The 20,493-nt window shown below is 34.7% G+C and overlaps 1 protein-coding gene across 1 annotated transcript in view; it reads left to right on the forward strand.

Annotated features, from left to right (window-relative positions):
* Nucleotides 1-19,388, forward strand: part of ATPCL (ATP-citrate synthase) — a 68,364-nt gene extending 48,976 nt beyond the window's left edge. The window contains exons 11-15 of the mRNA XM_089086052.1: nucleotides 1,960-2,240; nucleotides 5,632-5,870; nucleotides 8,884-9,333; nucleotides 14,169-14,442; nucleotides 17,642-19,388. Of these exons, the coding sequence (XP_088942178.1) occupies nucleotides 1,960-2,240; nucleotides 5,632-5,870; nucleotides 8,884-9,333; nucleotides 14,169-14,442; nucleotides 17,642-17,736 (1,339 nt within the window). The 3' untranslated portion in view covers nucleotides 17,737-19,388. The remainder of the gene's footprint in view (nucleotides 1-1,959; nucleotides 2,241-5,631; nucleotides 5,871-8,883; nucleotides 9,334-14,168; nucleotides 14,443-17,641) is intronic.
* Nucleotides 19,389-20,493: the final 1,105 nt, after the last annotated feature.

A 20,493-nucleotide genomic window follows, 5' to 3' on the forward strand; every position in this document is an offset into this window, starting at 1 on the left:
TTCTTTTTATTAAAGCAGTCTCAAAGAAAAACTGATATTTAATTGTTTTGTTGAAATGAAATCACTGGATTATATCCAATTGCTGGTGTGACTGAGCTAAAATTGTCAAACATTATGTTTTAAAAGTCAAGATCAGAACTTTGGGAACAAGTCAGAAAGTAAAAACTAGAAAATATGCGCAAAACTAAGTATAATTATTAAGGAAGATGGCTGCTGCATTCTTTTTCTCTTCATGATTTCCTTATATGTATTACAGGTGTCTCAATTTGTTGATGATTCTGCTTACCTTAATAAGTGGCTTCGCAGGCTGCTACAAGGGTGGAGCAATTTTATTAATTTGTGCTAAGTGACTAGAATAAAAAGTAGGATCACTGAACGCAAAGAAAACTTAAAAAAAATGAGACTGTATCCTTAAAGGCCTAGACTGTAAATTTTCCTGCTAAATTCACATGCTAGGGTTTGTCTAGTTAACTCTCATCTTATTGATATAACTTCCGTATAGTTTATTCATAGTTTTTTTTTCCAATATGAGATATTTGTCCTATTCTGTTCAGAGATGGAGATTCACATACGCATACATAGTGGTGCCAATTCATGGAAATATGTGGGGGAGGGTGTATATTTCAAAATCGATGAGGGGGGACTTTGCGATTTTTTATTTATTTATTATTATTTTTCAATAGAAATAACAAAAAAGGCATTTTCAGTCGAAAACATCCAAAAAAAGGTATTTTCAAAAAAGGTTCTCGAAGTTAGGATCAAAATATTTAGGGTTCTTTCCAATGTCTTGCATCATAATTTTTTTTAGTTTTTCAGTGTGGTTTTATAAAAAAAAAAGATAAAAAAAAACGACAAAAGAAAACCTAACACTACAGGAATCCTGGCAGACTGATGTAAAAAAAAGTCACCCTGAAAAGATCACTAGTTTATAATGAAAATTCAAAGCTTAAAGCTGCCGTACTTGACAGACTCTTAAGACTTTATTTGCAAAGATATTCACCATAACAAGAATTAAAACCCCAAAAAGGTGGTCGAATGCCGGATTATTTTACAAAACTAGTACAAACCAATTCTAAAATTCTAAAAAATTTAAAAAGTCCATTCAGAAGGTACTCGTAGATTTTATAGATATTCTACGCACTTGAGTCCAGAACTAACAGCAATTCACTACGGCGCACTACGCACGCTCCTCCTCCATTCCAATTTATTTAAAAAAACTGTTGACACCCTCCCATGAAGTATCAATTTCCCTTGAAGTGTTCCCGACGACCTCCTCCCACCCAATGCGGAGTCGACCTGCTTTTTGTTTGGCCCTATATTGTTTGCCGAAGAGGACAATTTTTTCCCTAGAAAACAGTATAAAACCACATTTATCGTGCATCTTACTGTTTGAAATACGGTCAGTCGAACGGGCACCCAAAACAATCTGTAGACAATTCCTCTGGAAAACATCTAGTAAATCCTCATCTGTCCTTTGGAGCGCGCACGTTTCAGAACTATACTTGACAACTGTCATCTCGGTAGCTTCCAATATTTTAATCTCGGTTCACAGACATATATTCCTTTTCTTCCAAACTTTTTTCAACTTTTAAAAAACACCCTGAGCCTTTGCTAGGTAAGTGAAGCTATCCACTTGATTGAACTCTTGCGCCCTCAGCTTTGAAAACCTCCAAAAAATTGTTTATTTTGATAACATTTTCATGTAGGGTGCTCAAATCATCAGCTTAATCTAAGTCTATAAGAGTATCAGCCCAGAAGCAAACGGATAATAAACTCTTGACGTTTTTTCCCCACCAGACGATTGCTCCATTAAAACCCCAACCCACGGTGAATCTCGGCTCTCGAATTTTAATTTCTGTTGGTTCCACGAACTCGGTTGAGGTGGTCTGCGAAGAGATTGTTTACATTCTTTTATTATTCTATTATCCGCCCCTTTTCAATTTCTTCTGGGTTTTTCAGCGTTGCCTATGTTTCTCGATCTGGTGGTATGTCCAATGAACTTAATAATATCATATCTCACGCAACTAATGGCGTAGCTGAAGGTATTGCCATTGGTGGGGATAGATACCCAGGATCCACATTTATGGATCATCTTCTTCGATACGAGGCTGATCCAGATATCAAGATGCTTGTTCTTCTTGGAGAGGTTGGAGGTGTTGAGGAATATGAAGTAATAAAGGCTGTTGAAGAGAAGCGACTTACCAAACCTCTTGTTGCTTGGTGTATCGGAACTTGCTCTGGTAAGAAACGTTGTATTCAATTTATTGTTTTATTTAATCTGGTGTAGTTATTATTACTACCATTAGCTTATTTAATGAGGTAGTGTACCAGCTATTGGCACATAAAAACATAGTTTTGATTTGAAACAAAGGTAGTTTGACTTACAGTCTATTAAAATTCAAGGAATGTAAAGTGCTAGACATTGGAGATTCGAAAATTACAGGTTTTACATAAGCAGTATTGCCATGTAATTTGTATTATCCAATAGTAGTTATCAGCTGAGCTTACTACTGGTGTCCACAAAACTGCTGAAAATCATAAGGCTATTTTTTTTTTTTTTTCTTAGTGAAATGCTTAGCCTTTTGGTGATTCGGCTAGCCTATTTCCCTTAGACCTCATTCTATTAGGTCTCCAAATTCTTATGGGCTTTCTTATCACTTATTACATCTTCGGTGTGTAATGGGATTCTCAAGCGGTCACTTTGTTTGCTTCCTGTTATCACTGCAGTGTCTCATCCCTGTCAGATACTAAATTAACAAAACAATTTTTTCAACTGAAAATAAGGAGCAACATTAAAACTTAAAACAAACAGAAATTATTTCGTATATGAAAGGGGCTGTCCTTTCCTCAATACCTTGCTCTTTACGCTAAAGTTTTTTACTACTTTAGAAAGCTTCTTATTCTAACTAAAGGCCCATGGCCGATTTGTTTCAGGAGTTGTTCTTGAAGAGTTATGACAGAGTTGTGAAAACTTTAGTGTAAGAGCTGTTTTTTTTTTTTTTTTAATTTCTTTTCGTTTTTCAAATAATGCCCGGGAATCCATGATACACCAAATGGTGTACAGGATTTTTCTAAGCGGGCAACCCCTCGCTCCAAGGTTAAACCTTGGGATTAGAATAAATTTGGCACAAGCAGTACAATTTCGTCTGCTTTCTTACCTCTTTTGTCTTGGGGTTTATTTTTTCACTACAAAAAGGATTTTCATTCAGACTTAAAAGTTATATATGATATATATAGGACTATTACATAATATTATTGCATATGTTTGATAGGCTGTGAAGCAATAATTTTTGTTATTATTAATTTTTTGTTCTTTTTAAGTTTCAACTTGGCTCTTTACTTCCCTCAGAAAAACTTTGCTTTTTATATGATTGTATTTGATATTTGTATTGACTTTGTTCTTGTATATGATTATCGGAATATATAATATGTGGAATACTTTATATTTGGGACGAACATTCTTGTGTACTGTTATCAATGGATGATAACAAAATGAGAATTACAAAAGGTTAATAGGTCGCCCTCTGCGTCACAAAAAATCTAAATATATTAAATATGGAAATAACACTGCCATGATATTTTTTTCTGGGGGAGGATTTTTTTCTTTGACTGCCATGATATTTTTTTCTCTTAATTTTTGTTCTTTTTTCTGCCATGATATTTTTTTCATGATATTTTTTTCTGGCGTAACCCCCTCATATATGGAATAATTTCTGTTCGTTTTAAGTTTTAATGTTGCTTCTTACTTCCAGATGGAAAAAGAAAAATCCGCGTTTTGAGGGCGTTTCTCCCCTTTCTCGGAAATCTGGCAAATTTTCTCAGGATCAGTATAAAAAGCCTATTTTTTATGTATCTATTGTTATCAAAATTATGTTTTTGGGTTGGGTTATTATTGAACCGAATCGTCACTCCTTAATTACAGTTCGTTACCACTAACTGTTTGATAACAAAATTTTTAATTATTTTATGTTAAAATTCAATGTACTACTTCATTTGTTTTTTTTTTGTTTTTTTTTTCCTGAAAAAATTAGAGGACAACCAGCTTTGGACCGATAAATATCTGCATGCAAACGCTCTTCCACTGTTGGATTGCTAGCTGCCCTCCAATCTTTTTGGTCGCTCAAAAAGGGCACTAGAACTTTTAATTTCCGTTCAAATGGGCCTTCTGCTGCTCTTCAAGGACAATTGGTTCGATACGATCACCTCCTGGGAAAAGGAAACAAAAATAAACATGCATCCGTGATCTTTCTTCGGGCAAAAAAAACTACAAAATTCCGTATTTTTTTAGATAGAAGCTTGAAACCTTTACAATAGGGTTCCTTATATGCTTAATCTGAGGGTACGATTTTCATTAAGATTCCTTGACTTTTAGAGAGGGTTCTCACCCTTCTTCTAAAATCTGGCAAATTTTCTCAGACTCATATCTTTGGGTAACATTAAACTTAATGCATCTTATATATTTGGAATCAGCATAATAAGCCGATTCTCTGCTTCATCTATTGATATCAAAATTCTGTATTTAGAGTTTCGGTTGCTATTTAGCTTCGTCGCTCCTTACTACACTTCGTTACCACGAACTGTTTAATCAGCCAATGAATAAAAATCCGCAGTATATGCTGGTAACTAGAGAAAAAAGTTTTTAAAACATATTTGTCTGGTGGTAGATTGCACGCCAATAAGCCAGTACCTGCGAAAGGGTAGCATGCTGGAGTACCTGCGAAAGGGTAGCATGCTGGTAATAGGGTACATTGCCTTAGATTTTGTTCTTATAATGAATTCTATTATAAATAGATGAATTAAACAAATATTAACAATAATTTACTAGTAATAGAGATAATGTATAAATGATTTTGTATAAAAGTGGATAATAGAACATTTACGAATTATAAATAATAGAACAAAAAATGGATTATAGAACAAAATTTAAATCAACATTTACAAGATGCTAGTTGTCTTTTCTTCTTGTTATTCTTGTTCCTCTATTAATGAGAAAATTTGTAGCGTCAGACGTATAAAACTTGTACCGTAAGCTAAACTCTTGCAGGATTAGATAAGCTTATCTATGTATCCGCAGCGACGAAAATCGCCATGTAAAGTGTAAACAACCCTTAAACTCTAAAATTCAGCATAAGAAATTATGGAATTGAACTTAAGTCCGAAGAACAACATTGAAGATTATTTCAGTCACCATTTTTTTTAAGTCATCAAATTTTCATTTGATTTTTTTAATTTTATTCGACTTTTAAGAATTTCATTAAATTAATTTACGATTTAAAAAATTGTTTCAAATTCCTTTTGTGTTCAGTAAAATACAAATGATATATACTCTTTACTTGTTTGAATTCCTGCCGATAAAAAAAAACACCAGGAAACACAATTAACGAAACATTGGTATGTTAAAAAAAACCTCCTGGAACAAATGGAACATAATGAATGAAAGCTTAATTCATTAAAAAAGAGTAGATAATGAATTAATGTATAAAAATATTCATATATATATATATATATATATATATATATATATATATATATATATATATATATATATATATATATGAACAATGACATACATGAAACATTGAGAAACAAATTAGATATTAAGGTAGAATTTAGAAAATTTTTCTTGTTTAGGTATGTTCAGTTCTGAAGTTCAATTTGGTCATGCTGGTGCATGTGCTAATGCTGAGAGAGAAACTGCACTAGCTAAGAACCGCACTCTTGCTGCGATTGGAGCCCATGTTCCTCAAAGTTTTGACGACCTTGGTGACCTCATCCGAAAAGTTTATACGGACCTTGTGAATAAGGGGGATATTGAGCCTCAACCTGAAGTCCCTCCTCCGACTGTTCCTATGGATTATAATTGGGCCAGAGTAAGTTGTGCTTTTTTTTTATCATGTTCCAAAATTTCGATGAGCTATTTTTGAGCTCTCTATCTCTCTTTTTAGCCTTACTCTTTTCTCCATCTTCTTCATTTGTAATTTGTGTGTCGTCATCTATAGGATTTGGAAGTATTAGCTTCTCTTTGAGATTTTATTATTGTTTTCTTGTAGTTGATAGGAGAGAGTGAAGATTAACGTTGGAACAGAGTAAGGTCGGAGGAGGGGCGTGGGAAGGAGTGTCGGCCTCACGCAGTATAGTGTTGTCATGACTTGTTGGTTGTAGCAGCATTTGTATAATTATACTCAAACGAGGTACAGGCTCCATAGCCCAATTTGGTTGGCTAAACTTATGGGTTTTTCGGATTCTTAGGCTTGAGAGCGGGCAATTCATGTCCGTCATGTATTCCATTTCTGTTTTTCTTTTTTAATGGTTTTCTGTTTTTCTTTTTTCTGGTTTCAGAGTCAGACGATCTTAATCTTGATATAGGTCATTTAGAAACTATTCAAAATTAATAATAAAATAAGACATACCGTTTACTTTTCAATTTTAGTATCCCTTTTTTGAATTATTGTGGTCCTACAAAAAATCTTTAAAAGGATTTCTATTTAATTACCTAGTATGATACTAAGGGACTGAGCTAGGATTTTGAGTTTGGAGGAGGGGATATAAAGAATGTGCCGACAAATGCGGACGGTTAAGTTAAATTAAGACGCCCGAAGCTCCAAGGCGTCGGCACTCAGTGGCGACGCCTTGGAACGTTTGGGGGAGGGGTCCCTCCTCCCTCTGGAGAAAGGGCTGTGGTGCCCCTATATTACATTTATAAAATCTGCTCTTGACAAGTTTCAATGTGCCTATTTTGCAGAAGCAAGTGGGTGCCTCCCATCGTCCAAAATTATGTGTAATGATTTACATTCTTTTTCTTTTGAAATTAGGATGTTGTGATATTTTAAAGTTTTGAGTTTGAGTATTTAGGAACGATTTCTAAGGCAATTTTTTACGTTGAATTCAGAAATGTAATCAGCTTTGTCAGATTTGTCACGTTTGTATATTCTACGAATTGCATTTCCTCAATTTTAGATCAGTTTTGCTAGATTAATTCAAGGAATTGTCAGTATCTACTGTTTTAACGCAAGAAAAATTCTTCTTTTTCATCTGTTTTTCTGGATCGCCCAACTTTCCTACAAAAAAATAAAAATAGAAATATTTACAAATACAATACAAACACAGTTCGATAAGTATGAATGACTTTTTTAATTCACCCTATATTTTACATAACTATTAATTCATTTTTAAAGTAGTCATTTATAATCTTTTTAATATTGTGGGCAATAACTTTACAATCTGTTTTAATTTTTTTAACGCAAGAACGGTCAAATCTAAAAAAACAACTTCATAAAACTGTTTCACAAAAAAATATGGAAAACTATAGAAACAACTTGTTAAATTCTTAATATCAGTGTAACGATTCTATTGCAATAACCCCTGCTGACATATTCTAGCTCTTGAACCGCATAAGAATTCATTTTATATCATTTTAAGTGTAGGTAAAGGATTAACTGAGAATCAATTGAAAAGAATTACTAAATAACTAATTAAAAGCATTGAGAACTAAGTAAAGAAGAAGAACTAAATAAATAATTGTATGTAAAGAATTGAGAATTGAGTAAAGAAGAAGAACTAAATAAATAATTGTATGTAAAGAATTAAGTATAAGTAAATTACCATGGGGCGAGGGAAATTCTTTACTAGGTTTTTGCCACAAACATAAAATAAAATCCCAAATTTAAGAGAAAGCTACTGGATGACAACAATTGTTCTGTATTGCTAATGTGCACACCTTGTTAAATTAGTGTTACCAATTAAGTATCACGAATCCACTTTTACCCACAATCTTTACTGGTGTTACGATTTTCATTGCTAATTCATATTACTAGCAATAAGTTGCGCCGGTATTTACCATAAACTGTAAAATTTATCGTAAAAATGTTGCAATTATTGATGATAGTGAGGTAATAGGAGAAGAGCTTGTGTGAATTAATCAAAAATTTATGCTGACTTTGTCAGTGTCTATTTTTCACTTGTAGTAATAACCGTTGGACAGTCTCAAAATCATGCGTAGGGTTGCGATTTATGTGACGGAATTTTTTTTTTTTTTATTAGTTAATTGAATATACGTAAATGTCAAATGCAGTAGATTATCATTTGCAAGTTTGAGTGGTCAGTAATACAAGAGGTGATTGAAAAGCAGGCACGATATAGTACAAGCAGTAACCAAAGGAAAATCAGTATAAATAAGAATACAACTTAGTGATGAAGAGCATTTATTAACTATAAATTAAATTTTGGTGGCAAAAGCTTAAAGAAAAAAATAGGAGGTAAAAAAAAACGAGTCACATCCGTGCCATAGGTAACATTTTATGTACATGAACAGTGCAAACATTAGTAAGATGTGAGTAAATAAGTAAGATGTGAATGTTTGCCTTTTTTCATATACATCTTATTGAAATCCACTGAAATAGATAAACTGTTCCCCAACTGAATTCACCGATCTCTCTTGGGTTGGAACAACTAAGTAAATATTAGGTATGTTTTATGAGTTGTATCTTGTCAGTTTTAGATGAGTCTTTTTTAATAATTCATGGGATTGGCTACTGTCATCCACTAGGGTAGAGGATGGGGGTCTCCTATACTTCATTGTTTCATCACCCTGGTTCCGACCCTTCATATCTCCCTGTGTTTTTTCCGACCATCGATGTACTTACAGGGGCGCCAATGGAAGGGGAGGTAGAAGGAGGGAAATTGCCCTTAGATTTAGAAACATAGTCTTTTTGGAATCTTCATTGAGACAAATCGAGAATAAAAGGAAAATGCCCCCTCCGACAATTTTGAAAAATTATGTTTTTTATCTTCTTAAAAAATGAAGGAAAATTGTTGTCCCTCACCGTATTTTTGTGAAATGGCGCCTTTAAGTACTTAGGTTAATGTATATAATCTTTCCTTTAGGAACTTGGACTCATCAGAAAACCGGCATCTTTCATGACGAGTGTCAGTGACGAGCGAGGTCAAGAGCTGCGCTATGCAGGTATGCCTATCTCAGAAATCCTCAAACAAGAAATGGGTCTTGGTGGTGTCCTTTCACTACTCTGGTTCCAACGGCAGCTACCAGCCTATGCCAACAAGTTTCTTGAAATGTGTCTCATAGTAACGGCAGATCACGGTCCTGCTGTTTCGGGTGCTCATAACACTATTGTTTGTGCTCGTGCAGGCAAGGATTTGGTGTCATCCCTTGTATCTGGTTTGCTCACTATTGGTGACCGATTTGGTGGCGCTTTAGATGCTGCAGCAAAACAATTCAGCGGTGCTTGTGATAAAGGCATGCATCCAATGGAGTTTGTAAATGACATGAGGAAGAAAGGTGAACTCATAATGGGAATTGGACACAGAGTGAAAAGTGTGAGTTAAATGTTATTCCTCTATTTTCTTATTGGCTATTCTAGGTTTTGTTTTTTTCTTTTTCGTTTTAAAAATCATTTTTAAGTTATTATATTTTTTTATTTCTCAAAGTGAGCATTAAATGTGAAAACGTGAGCGTAAATGTGAAAACGACTAAAAGAAGTCTCTTTTTTTTCATTTTAAATTCCAAGTTCTTTTTTGTTTAATGGATTTTTGCATCTATGTTTGCTCAAATCATTGTGCTACTTTAAGAATTTGAATGTCTCCTATTTTTGGCATTTTCATTGAAAAAAAGAAAACGCTAATAGAATTGCCTCCCCTAGATTTTGTAAAAAATATGTTTTACCCCCTTCTTCTTGAATTGACACCACTGTTTTATTATAATTTTATTTTTAAATCGCTCTATAGTCAATAAAAATTTCTAAGCGAAAAGACAAAAAAGGCTAATTTGGCTGGAAAATGTGGAGAACCAGATGATAAACTTTATCATCTGGTTAAACGTCTGGTTAAGATGATAAACCAGATAGCAAAAAGGGGGGAGGATACGCTGGTTCGAACAACTGTCATAAATGAGGTGGCTAGATAAAGTTTCGGTTCATTTTTTTTTTATTTTTTTTTTTTTTTTTTTTTTTAACAAAAAAGCTTATGAAAAAAAATCTACCAGAATATAATACCATGGCACTTCTATAACTCGATTTTCGTGGAAATTGACTTCGCAAAAAAAAAGATAAATAAATTAAATAAAAATCTCGGGTTGTAATGCTCACGTGTTAACGCCCAGAGTTTCACATATTTAAATTATAATTGCCTATTAGCTCATGTATACATCTCTATGTCTTTATGTGTGTGTTTTTGTGTCTTTTAGAATTTCTTTTTATTCTGACATTCATTGCGCCTGAGAGGGGAGGGGGCAGGGCTTATGTGGTATGACTTGAGGTGGTCTCTTTACTCCAGTCATGGGGGTGCATCTGCAAAAACTCAAATTAATTGTACAACAGATTTTGTTTGAAATTTCTTTTTGAGGACTGCTGCAATAAAAAAGTATAGGAAATGTCTGGAAATTACTTTGTTGGTTTACTCGGTTCCCCCACTTTTATGAAAACCTGCTTATGCATGAATTTTGACTAAAGGTTTAATTTGGCTTCATGATAAAGCGCGCCCCATGTGGCGCAGCGAACTCAAGAAACACTCCGAAAATTGGGGTTGGAGATCCTTCCAAATTATTTCTACAGCGCTGACCTCCAATCGTACTTTCGTTCGTTCGGACCTTATAAAGAGGATACACAATACACGTTTTTCATCCAGTGAAGAAGCTAAATATCTGGATTTTCCTTTTTGTCTTTATCTCTATTATTAGTAGCTATATTTTGGGTGACAGTGTTAATCGAATCTGACCAACTCTTTGGTTACCCACAACAACATGTATATTTAAAGTATGTTTAAAACACAGTATATTAAAAGTATATTTAAAACACAGTAAAAAAAAAATTGTGCTTGCCTACATAGACCTGTGCGAAATATCTACAAAACCAACATATGGATCAATGAAACATCTGTAAATTAATTCGAAGTAGTGTACTGAAGTGTTGACTTGCAAAAGCTCAAATGCTTTGGTTTTTCTCATAGGATCCAAATATGCAAAGATTTATAGGAGTAGTCAGCTAATAATTTGTATTTTTGAAATCTCAAAATATCAAAATGAGTTTGTTTTTTGTTTTTTTTAAGAGCAAGTGTCCCTCCATAATTGGAAAAATTTTTGTGATTCAAGCTATAGAAGGTTGACGAACTAAAAACAGATGGTACCAAGCAGTTAGGAATTTTAGCGTCAGCATTGTGGGTGATGTTGAAATACGAAGATGTCTTGAGTGCGAGCAGAGAAAGTTCCTACCAAAGTGAATTTCCCCGTGTTGAGGAGTGCTTGCTTAAACGGATTTGCCAGTGTAGAGATTAAACATTCCTGGAGGTCATGCCATATTGAAGGAAAGAACCAAGTGTTCTGTTTTAGTCTTTCGGGATTGAAGGAGTTGCAGCTAGTGTTGAATGGCTTTCTATTTTCAAAAGTCAGCACACCATCAGGTTGTAAAAGATCTTTGGAGAGAGCATCACCATGGACATTTCTGTTTGTGTCAATCTCTTCCTGATCGTATCATGACGTTAAAAAAAATGGCGGTCTTGGCGGAAATTCTGCAACACTGCGCTGTTTCAAAGGAATAAGATCACTGTCAACAACTTTTACTATTACTACTACTAACAACTCACTGTATTATCAAGCCGCCTAAGGTCAACACAGCTACAACGCTCGTCCTTCATCCTAACCTATTCAACGCCTTCCTCTTCACATCCTTCCAAGAAGTTCCAATTTCCCTTAAATCCTCCTTTATGACCTCCTCCCACCCCATTCAGGGACGACCTGCTTTTTGTTTGGCCCTAGATACCTGACCAAAAAGGACGATGCTGAATAGCATCGACAAAAAGAAAGGCTGAATCGCGAAATTCGACATTTTTGACTGTGAAAATCATGATTGATAATCCCTGGAAAAAATGTCAACTGTACCATCTTTTGCATATATCTGCTCCCGAAAATACGGGTTTAAGCAAATTAAAACGTAGGACGGTCACCATAGCCAAAAAAATTACAAATTCTGGCTTGTGGTGGGGAATTCAACCTAACCATGGAGAATTAAAGTTTGATTATTTTGCTGAAATCGACGATGACATCTGTTTCCGTAGTGCCCTAACCGATACTAAACTGTTGGATTTTGCCTTTCCTGATGAGGAAGAGGAAATTTAGAAGAACAACAACCAATTCCATTTAAACTTGAGCTTATCAAGGATATCTCTACTTATCCTACGCTCCTACACCCCAAGAACAGCAACAAGTAGCGTTTTCTTTTCTGCATTCAATCTTCAGTACTGTCGAAAAATTCAGTGGACAATGGAATCGAATGTAAATAAAATATATACATAGGTGATTGTACAAGTGTTGTGAAACGAAAATAACGAATTTTAAACACAGTCATGTTTTTGGGTTAACGTCATTTTGAATTCTTGGTAGTGAATTTTTTTTTTTTTTTCCTCGAGTTTCAAATCATCGAGAGCTGACTGCATAGTATCCTCAGGTTTAAGAATTTTTCGTGTAATTATTTTGTGCGATTAACTACCATTGAGGATACCATTGACTGTTCAGTTTTTGCAGGTTCCAAGATTCAATGGAAGAGAAGTTGTTTTCTTGTGTGAAAAGACGTCTTTATTTGGAGTTTAATGATAAAAAAGAAAATTAAGGAACTTAGGGGAGGGAGTAGAGTATCTCAAGACTTTTTTGTTAGGAGAAAGGCTCAAAAATACTGCATTATTATTCCACAATCTTTTGTTGAAGTCTTTGGAAATTATCGCTCCTGTGATAAGCTATTTTCCCAAGGGTGTCATTTTAATTATGATACCCTCCAGAAAGAAGTGTGAAAAAAAAGTGTGTGTATATGTTACGCTTGGTTTTTTGGATGCTTAGTTGTCTCAGATAGACAACTACATTATCCTCGAGTTTGAAGACAGATTTAAATACGTGGGCGATATCTCCCTACTTCTGAAATATCTTGCTGAAAAGTCAGACGTGTATCCCTACTTCAGCAGTGAAATCAGTAGATCCTTTCTCGAGCAGTGTAGCATTAATGACCTCCAGCTTAATGTGAATAAAACAAAAGTCATGAGGTTTAATCCGCTCAAACGTGACTTCTCAGGCCTGGATCCGTGGTACCCTACCGCCTCAACCTCAGTGATTCTCGGGGTTACTTTCAGTGTCGACTGTTCATTTAGCGCGCACATCGCCGGTCTAGTGAAAAAAGGTAGTTGGGGTTGCGCACTACGGTCGCTAATTACCTTTTGCCGACTGGGTTTCTCACAAAGTCAGCTGAAGACAGTTTACGTCACATATGTGCGCTCTATCCTAGAATATGCGTGTCCTGTGTGGGGCCGTCAAGCTCGTAATATTGACCACCTAAGTGAAGATCTGGAGGCCATTCAAGAACGGGCAGTGAAAGTGATACTAGGCCTGAAATACAACTCTTATGAGGCTGCCCTTAGTACCTTACGGCTGCCAACGTTGTGTGATAGACGCTTGCAGTTGATGTGCAATTTTGAGCAGTCCCTTCTTTCGTCCCAGAAACACCGTTCGTTGCTTCACCCACCTGCGCGTATCACCGCCAACACCCGCCATAAAAACTAACTAGTGCCACCAAAGTGTCGAACAACCCGTCACAGCAATTCATTCGTGCCGTTTTTTGTCAGTTATGTAAACCGCCAGTTACCAGTTTTATGCAATATACTAAACAGCGCCATTTAGTCACGGCTCCGGGCACGGGTACGATAGTTGTTTATAAAATAAATGAGTCTATGAGTCTAACTGAGACGCCTATGCAAGAACTACATTAATTATCAAGGATTCTTAGCTACCCTCGTTTCCGTCTATTTGATTTAATAATGATCTTATTCTGGAATAGAAAAAAATGTTCAAAACTTCGGAAATATCGAAGATGGAACCACAATCCCATTTCCAGGATTTTCTTTAGCCCTATATAATTTGTATCAACATTCTGTCGTATGTACAATGCTCTTCGAATATATAGAAACTACCTTAATATAATAAAAAAAACAATAGAAATGAGCAGTTATTTTATATACTATGAGCCTTCTACCTTTTTTACCCCCCCCCCCCAACTCTTTACCAAATGTTGTACAGGCAAAGTCTTTCTGGGATATTAAGAGGAATCAACTAATGTTATATAGCCAAATTAAATAGGTTGTTATTCAATAAGGAATTCAATTGGTTGTATCAATTGCAGCTCAACAATCCTGATATGCGTGTCAAACTGATCAAAGAATTCGTCAAAGAGAATTTTCCTGCTACACCGCTTGTAGATTATGCTCTGGAGGTTGAAAAAGTCACCACTTCTAAGAAACCAAACCTAATTTTGAATGTAGATGGCATCATTGGTGTTGCATTTGTTGACCTGTTGAGAAACTGTGGATCTTTTACAATGGAAGAAGCACAAGAATATGTCGATATTGGAACTATTAATGGATTATTCGTCCTGGGCCGAAGTGCCGGTTTTATTGGTAAGGCATGATTAATGTTAGTCACTTCTTGCGTAATAAATGGTTCTAGCCGTATATTTTCTTTTTCAATGGAAAAACTGGTTACTATTTTATCCTTAATATTCCCCTCCTACAGCCAAAGTGAAAAAGAAAAAGAATTCCTATCCTCTAGAACAACATCTAAGAAACCCCTCGCTAGGCACTTGTAATAAAATATCTGCTCAAAAGTTTTGAGCCTCGCGTATTTCAGCCTCTGTTCTGGTATTTATGCAGACTTACTTCCTTAAACCAATACCTACCATCCCCCTTTATTTTAATCTTTCTTGGATATAATTATTTGTTCTGGGAAAACACTATACAGTGGATATATTTTCCTTCTTTTTTAATTGTTAAGTATTTTAATCTTCATTCACAAAACCTTATTTTGATGACTTTCATACAGTTATCTTGAAAATCATTTTATCTCCATATTGCTAACTAACAAGATTCGTTAAAAAAAACATTCTGAGCCAAATTAAAAAAAATGCATCGAACGTCGACCGAAAGGAGAACTTTCTGCTCAAATTTATCCGAAAATCACCTCGATCCCTTGGTAAATTTCGCGAGAAACAAGATGAAGCCTGAGGTTATTTGAAGCTCCTCAACTACCCAAATCTTATTGTTGACCCAATGCGTATTCCACCGAAAACTGACTAGGAAGGTCAATGTAACAGTTGTTTGCTATAGTGCTTGTAACCAATGAATAAGTAATGCTAAAAACCAACAAAAAAAAGCAACAAACACACAAATAATGATGCGATTTAAAGTTTACAAATAAATTGTCTATGCTTCAACTATTTTAGTATAAGTTCAAAAATAAAGCATGGTTTGTTTAAAATAGTCTAGACCAATAAGCTAACTACTTTGTCACACTACAAAATGGAAAGTTAACTTGGCTGTCTGGTTTCATCGTTTCAAGAGGTTTTAGCTCTTTTAGTTAATTTGAGGTTACTTGAACAGTTGAGTTACTTAATGACTGGAACGAACTCGAAGCTTTCTGGGATCTATATATCTGGTTCTGAGAAAGCTTCTTGAAAATATCCGAGCCCCCGCCCTCTTCTTTTTTTTTGGCGTCTTGAGGTTTTGGCTCTGTGTACTTGTGAGAGCCTTGGTAGAACCAATTGACTTATCATAGCTTTTGTTCATAATGACCTCGTAATTAAACTACCCGTGTGATTATCTGCGATTATAAGTGACAATTAACATTATTGACGAGATAGTATGATTCTAATAAGATTCGTAAAGTAGGCTACTGAAAATCTTTCGTTCCAAAACGTACTCTTATTCTTTTCTTCTTTTTTAGCTCAAGTTTGAAATTCAAAAAATTAGTCTTAGAGAAAAATATTTTAAATGAGAACGTAGCGGCAAATTTGTTAATAACGGTTTGTGTTGAATATATTGCCAATTCATTCTACTTATTTGTATTTTTCACTTTTCCATCCCTCTATTTGGCTCTTTTTGACTTACTTCAACTGTACAAATTTGGCTTCTTAATTTAAGAATCCATGGATCTAGGGTAGTTTTGTCTCAAAATCTTTTCTTAAAAATAGTATTTACGCTAGTTGAAACATAATGCATCCTAAATTATTGATTGGTCTACAAATACTTTTATTTGCATTATTCTAAAATTCCGCCACTGTTGTATATATTCGCTTAAGAAGATATTGTATACTATTCGAAAATGCTTATAATAAAACCAATCGCAAAAGATGAAGAAATTCTAACTATTTTTGATAAGAACACGCTACTCAGTCGATTCCTATATGTAATTTAATTTATGAAATTTAATGTATACTTTGGTAGATACTTTTATATTGCTTGTAGCTAGCATACACTGTTGATAAAAGCTAAAATGAATTGCAAGTGCATTAAGAAAACAAAACTAAGACACTGCCAAACGTCTGAAACAAAGTGTAAAAATTAAGACACTGCCAAATAGATCGTACCTCTTCAATCACGCTGTATGGTAATGTTCTTTAATCTTATATTGCAACTCTGTGTGTAAATGTAGGCTAATATTTCAGGAACATAATACTCGTGCTTGTTGTGCTTAAATTTGTCGTTGTGGTTGCATTTTAATTTATCGGCAGCAAACTCTCCAAGTGAGAAGTTTAGTAGCTCTTGGAGCCAATCTGCAGGTTTCAAATCTCCTTTGTTGTTTCCAAGTCTGTGGACGGTCTCTCCTCTTCTAGGGAGATAACAAATAATATTGGATATTTATAAAAAGTGTTACTATCTGAGCGTGTAAGAATGTCACAAAGCCATCTCATTCGTCGCTGTTTAACTGCCAACAAGAGTAGAGAATGCTCCCTTCCCCAATCGTGAATTGAACAGTGGGTGGACTCTTAGAATGCATCTCATGAATCTATGTAGGAAGGGAAAAAATTGTCTCGCATTAATAGATGTGCTTGATTATCTTTTAGACCCGTAAGGGTCTTCAGTGGGGTTCAAAATCAAGTGACAAAGGCTGCAGAAGTATCCGTGAATTGGTTCCATGCAATTTTCTTGAGCAAGACTTGGTATATTGCTAGTGAGAGCCAAGGTTGGTGACACATCACCATAAATCGATGCTTGATAGTGGGAATTTTCTTGCCAACCCGGTATGCTTCTGTCACAGTTTCATCAAGTAGCTCTTGAAGCTGTAACGGCTCTGATGAGATTTCAACATAGTCAATACAATAGAAGTTAGGATGAGAGAGAGACCTTGTCTAATTTGGGCTCCCGGATGAGGACATAAGGCACTGTCAAGCGTCCAATGTAAGCATCTGCTAACGTCTTAATCTATGACGTTTACATATACTGACTCTTGGATTGAAATTATCTTGCTGTTAGGAAGCAATTTAACTTCATTTGTTTGAGTTGTCTAGTTACTCTACATGGGTTATATATATACGTATATATATATATATATATATATATATATATATATATATATATATATATATATATATATATATATATATATATATATATATATATATATATATATATTCTGACAAAAGGATAAATTATGTCCGTGACCAAATCCATTCAATTTATTTTCTATAACATGAATTTTAATATGTGTTCGTAATATAAGATTCTTAATTATTTTGCATGATGCATAAATTTGATAATTCTTCTTTCACTTGTTAGACTGGCAGACAATTTTGGTTTAGTATAAACTGATCGTTTTTTCCAGGTCACTATCTCGATCAGAAACGTCTTAAGCAAGGTCTCTATCGTCATCCATGGGACGACATTTCTTACGTCATGCCTGAAAAATACACAGAATAGGTTCGCTAGTGAAGGGCCTCTCTCCGTATTTATTGATATTTTAATTTCTTTCTTTTTTTAGTTCAGCTTGTATGTAGTGTTAGGTTAATTCTTCATGTGTGCTTTATTGTTATTAACATTATTTCGCACGATCTTACGAAATTTTTACTGTTGAATCACTTGATGTAGAGCTGTTCAATCGTAATCACATTTGCTTTTAGTCTCGCACAAATTCATTATTTTTATGCTCAAGCCCTCTTGGGATTTGACTTGTTTTTTATTATAATTGTTATTATTCTGATATTTTTGAGAAAGTCTGTTTTTCGCGACTATGAACCGGAATTTCAAATGTGTTTTATTTCTTTTTTCTATTTTATAGGTAAATAAACAAACTTTTGGCCCAAAGAGAATACACTTTGTATGACAAATTAAAATATAATTCCCAACAACCTTGTCATGAAAGCAACCTGTAAATGAACTTCTTTTTTTTATCTTCAAATTTTTAAGTCAGTATGCTCACTTTTAAATTTGGATTTTTTTTTTTTTAATACTAGACTGAAAGTGTTATAAACCAACTATGTTATTTCATTTTCCCAAGTGGGTTGTTACCTTCTTTAAAACATTACCAAAATTGCAGTATTGTAGGAGGAATATTTTTCGTGAATTGTTGCTTTTCAGTGGATTTGTAGGAAATTTAGTTTTTATCTCATTTTGTAATTACTAAATTTTTTCTCCTAGAGTTTTATGCAAGCGATTTTGATAGAAATATGTTGACTTTTTGGCTATTAGCCAATACAGAAATAAAGAAGAAAAGGGTATTTTAAGGTTTTTAGACTAGCGCCAAATACAATTTACAAGCAAACTACTGATGTGTAACATTGTTTATTATTTCCAATTGTATTTATTCTTTCTCTCCCTCTCTCTTTTGTTCTCTCCCTCTCCGTCTCTCTCTCCCTATCTCTTTCTGTCTCCTTCCCTCTCTCTTTCCCTCTCTCCTTCTGCTTCTCTCTCTCTCTCTCTCTCTCTCTCTCTCTCTCTCTCTCTCTCTCTCTCTCTCTCTCTCTCTTTGTTCTCTCCCTCTCCGTCTCTCTCTCCCTATCTCTTTCTGTCTCCTTCCCTCTCTCTTTCCCTCTCTCCTTCTGCTCTCTCTCTCTCTCTCTCTCTCTCTCTCTCTCTCTCTCTCTCTCTCTCTCTCTCTCTCTCTCTCTCTCTCTCTCTCTCTCTCTCTCTCTCTCTCTCTCTCTCTCTCTCTCTCTCTCTCTCTCTCTCTCTCTCTCTCTCTCTCTCTCTCTCTCTCTCTCTCTCTCTCTCTCTCTCTTTTTCTTTCTTTTTTTCTTTCTTTCTTTCGGTGTCCAGACATATCTTATAGATATAAAACTAATGTGATAATTTATTATATTTTAAATTTATTTTATTCTTGTAGGCGAACGAAAAACACATTTGAACAAATTTTTAAAGTTTTTAATTTTAATTCTTATTACCTTTTAGACATGTTTGAGTTATCCGTCCTGATGGCTTACTATTAACCCAAGCTGTTTAAGTGTGACGCTGATTTTGACTGCTCAGCAGGATTTTTTATTTTTACATTCCTTTTTTGGAAATGGGTTGTATTTTGGTTTTAATTACTTTGTTAAGACACTGATATCGAAATAAATGGTAATGTTATTGTTTTATATTGCTCTTTCCAGACTAGATTGAGGTCTGTCATTGTTTTGTTTTTTGTTATTGTTTTTTTTTTTTTTTCTCTCTCTCTTTACTCACCTGACCAATTGTGTGACAAATTATTTCAAAAGGCAATTCTGCATACATTTTTCATAAAATAAGTTTCTTTTAGGGGAGAAAATTTTACCATGGAAATTTTTCGGGGAAGGGGGTGAGATTTTTTGTCAGAGTTCAGGAGTCTATGTAAGTGTATACGTCGACCTTCTGACAAATCCGAGGCACGTCGTGAAACGACGTAAAACGGATGACTTCGCTAAATAAATTAATCGTTCGCAAGACGAATAATTTAAAAGTGAACTTGGCTTATCTGTACGAGACGTAAAAAGATTCTTGTTGGAAAAGGTAGAAATTAGCTTAAAAGGACATGATAAGTTATAAAAACAACAAAAACACTTTATCTAATAATTAATTGGGGCCAAGACCCTAATACTGACTGCTCAAACTTTAGTTGCAAGGGTGTAAAAGAGATTTGAATTAAAAGTTTTGAGGTTTTTGCATTTGATTGGCCGATCGTGGGCATATTGGTTTTAAGTAATCTGTCCGGTTTACTCACAGCAGTACGCAAGGGAGGGGGAGGGGAGGAGGCGTTGGGCCTAAGAACCTTCTAATAGTTTTCAAAGTCAACATGAACAGGAACTAAAATAAATGATCAGATGCTTGCGTATGGATATACGGCTATAGATGGATAAATGAATCCTGAAGTGAACAGAAATTCAAATGAATTGTTCAGGTTAGCTTAATAGGAACAGGAACCACCACCAGCAGGATTAGGGCCACTGCCTCCAAAATTTTCTAAAGACCATAGTGTCATTTACACTTTTTTGAAAACAATTTGTATTTCGAGCATTTTTTTTATTTGTCAAAATATAAAAAAAAAAAACACAGCAAGGGATAATATCATAGGGCTATTGAGGGTTTACAAATAAAAGCGAAGGCTACAAATAAGGAATAATAATTCAAATTAATAATTAAGATTATCAGCAACTATTTATAAACCTAAACTACCCATCAGGAATTAAATCACCAGACGTCGGAAGGAGCCAAAGGAATGCCAGC

Source organism: Artemia sp. Qi Xiang Cuo, chromosome 1, assembly GCF_049724085.1.
Source record: "Artemia sp. Qi Xiang Cuo chromosome 1, ASM4972408v1, whole genome shotgun sequence".
NCBI classification, from domain to species: domain Eukaryota; kingdom Metazoa; phylum Arthropoda; class Branchiopoda; order Anostraca; family Artemiidae; genus Artemia; species Artemia sp. Qi Xiang Cuo.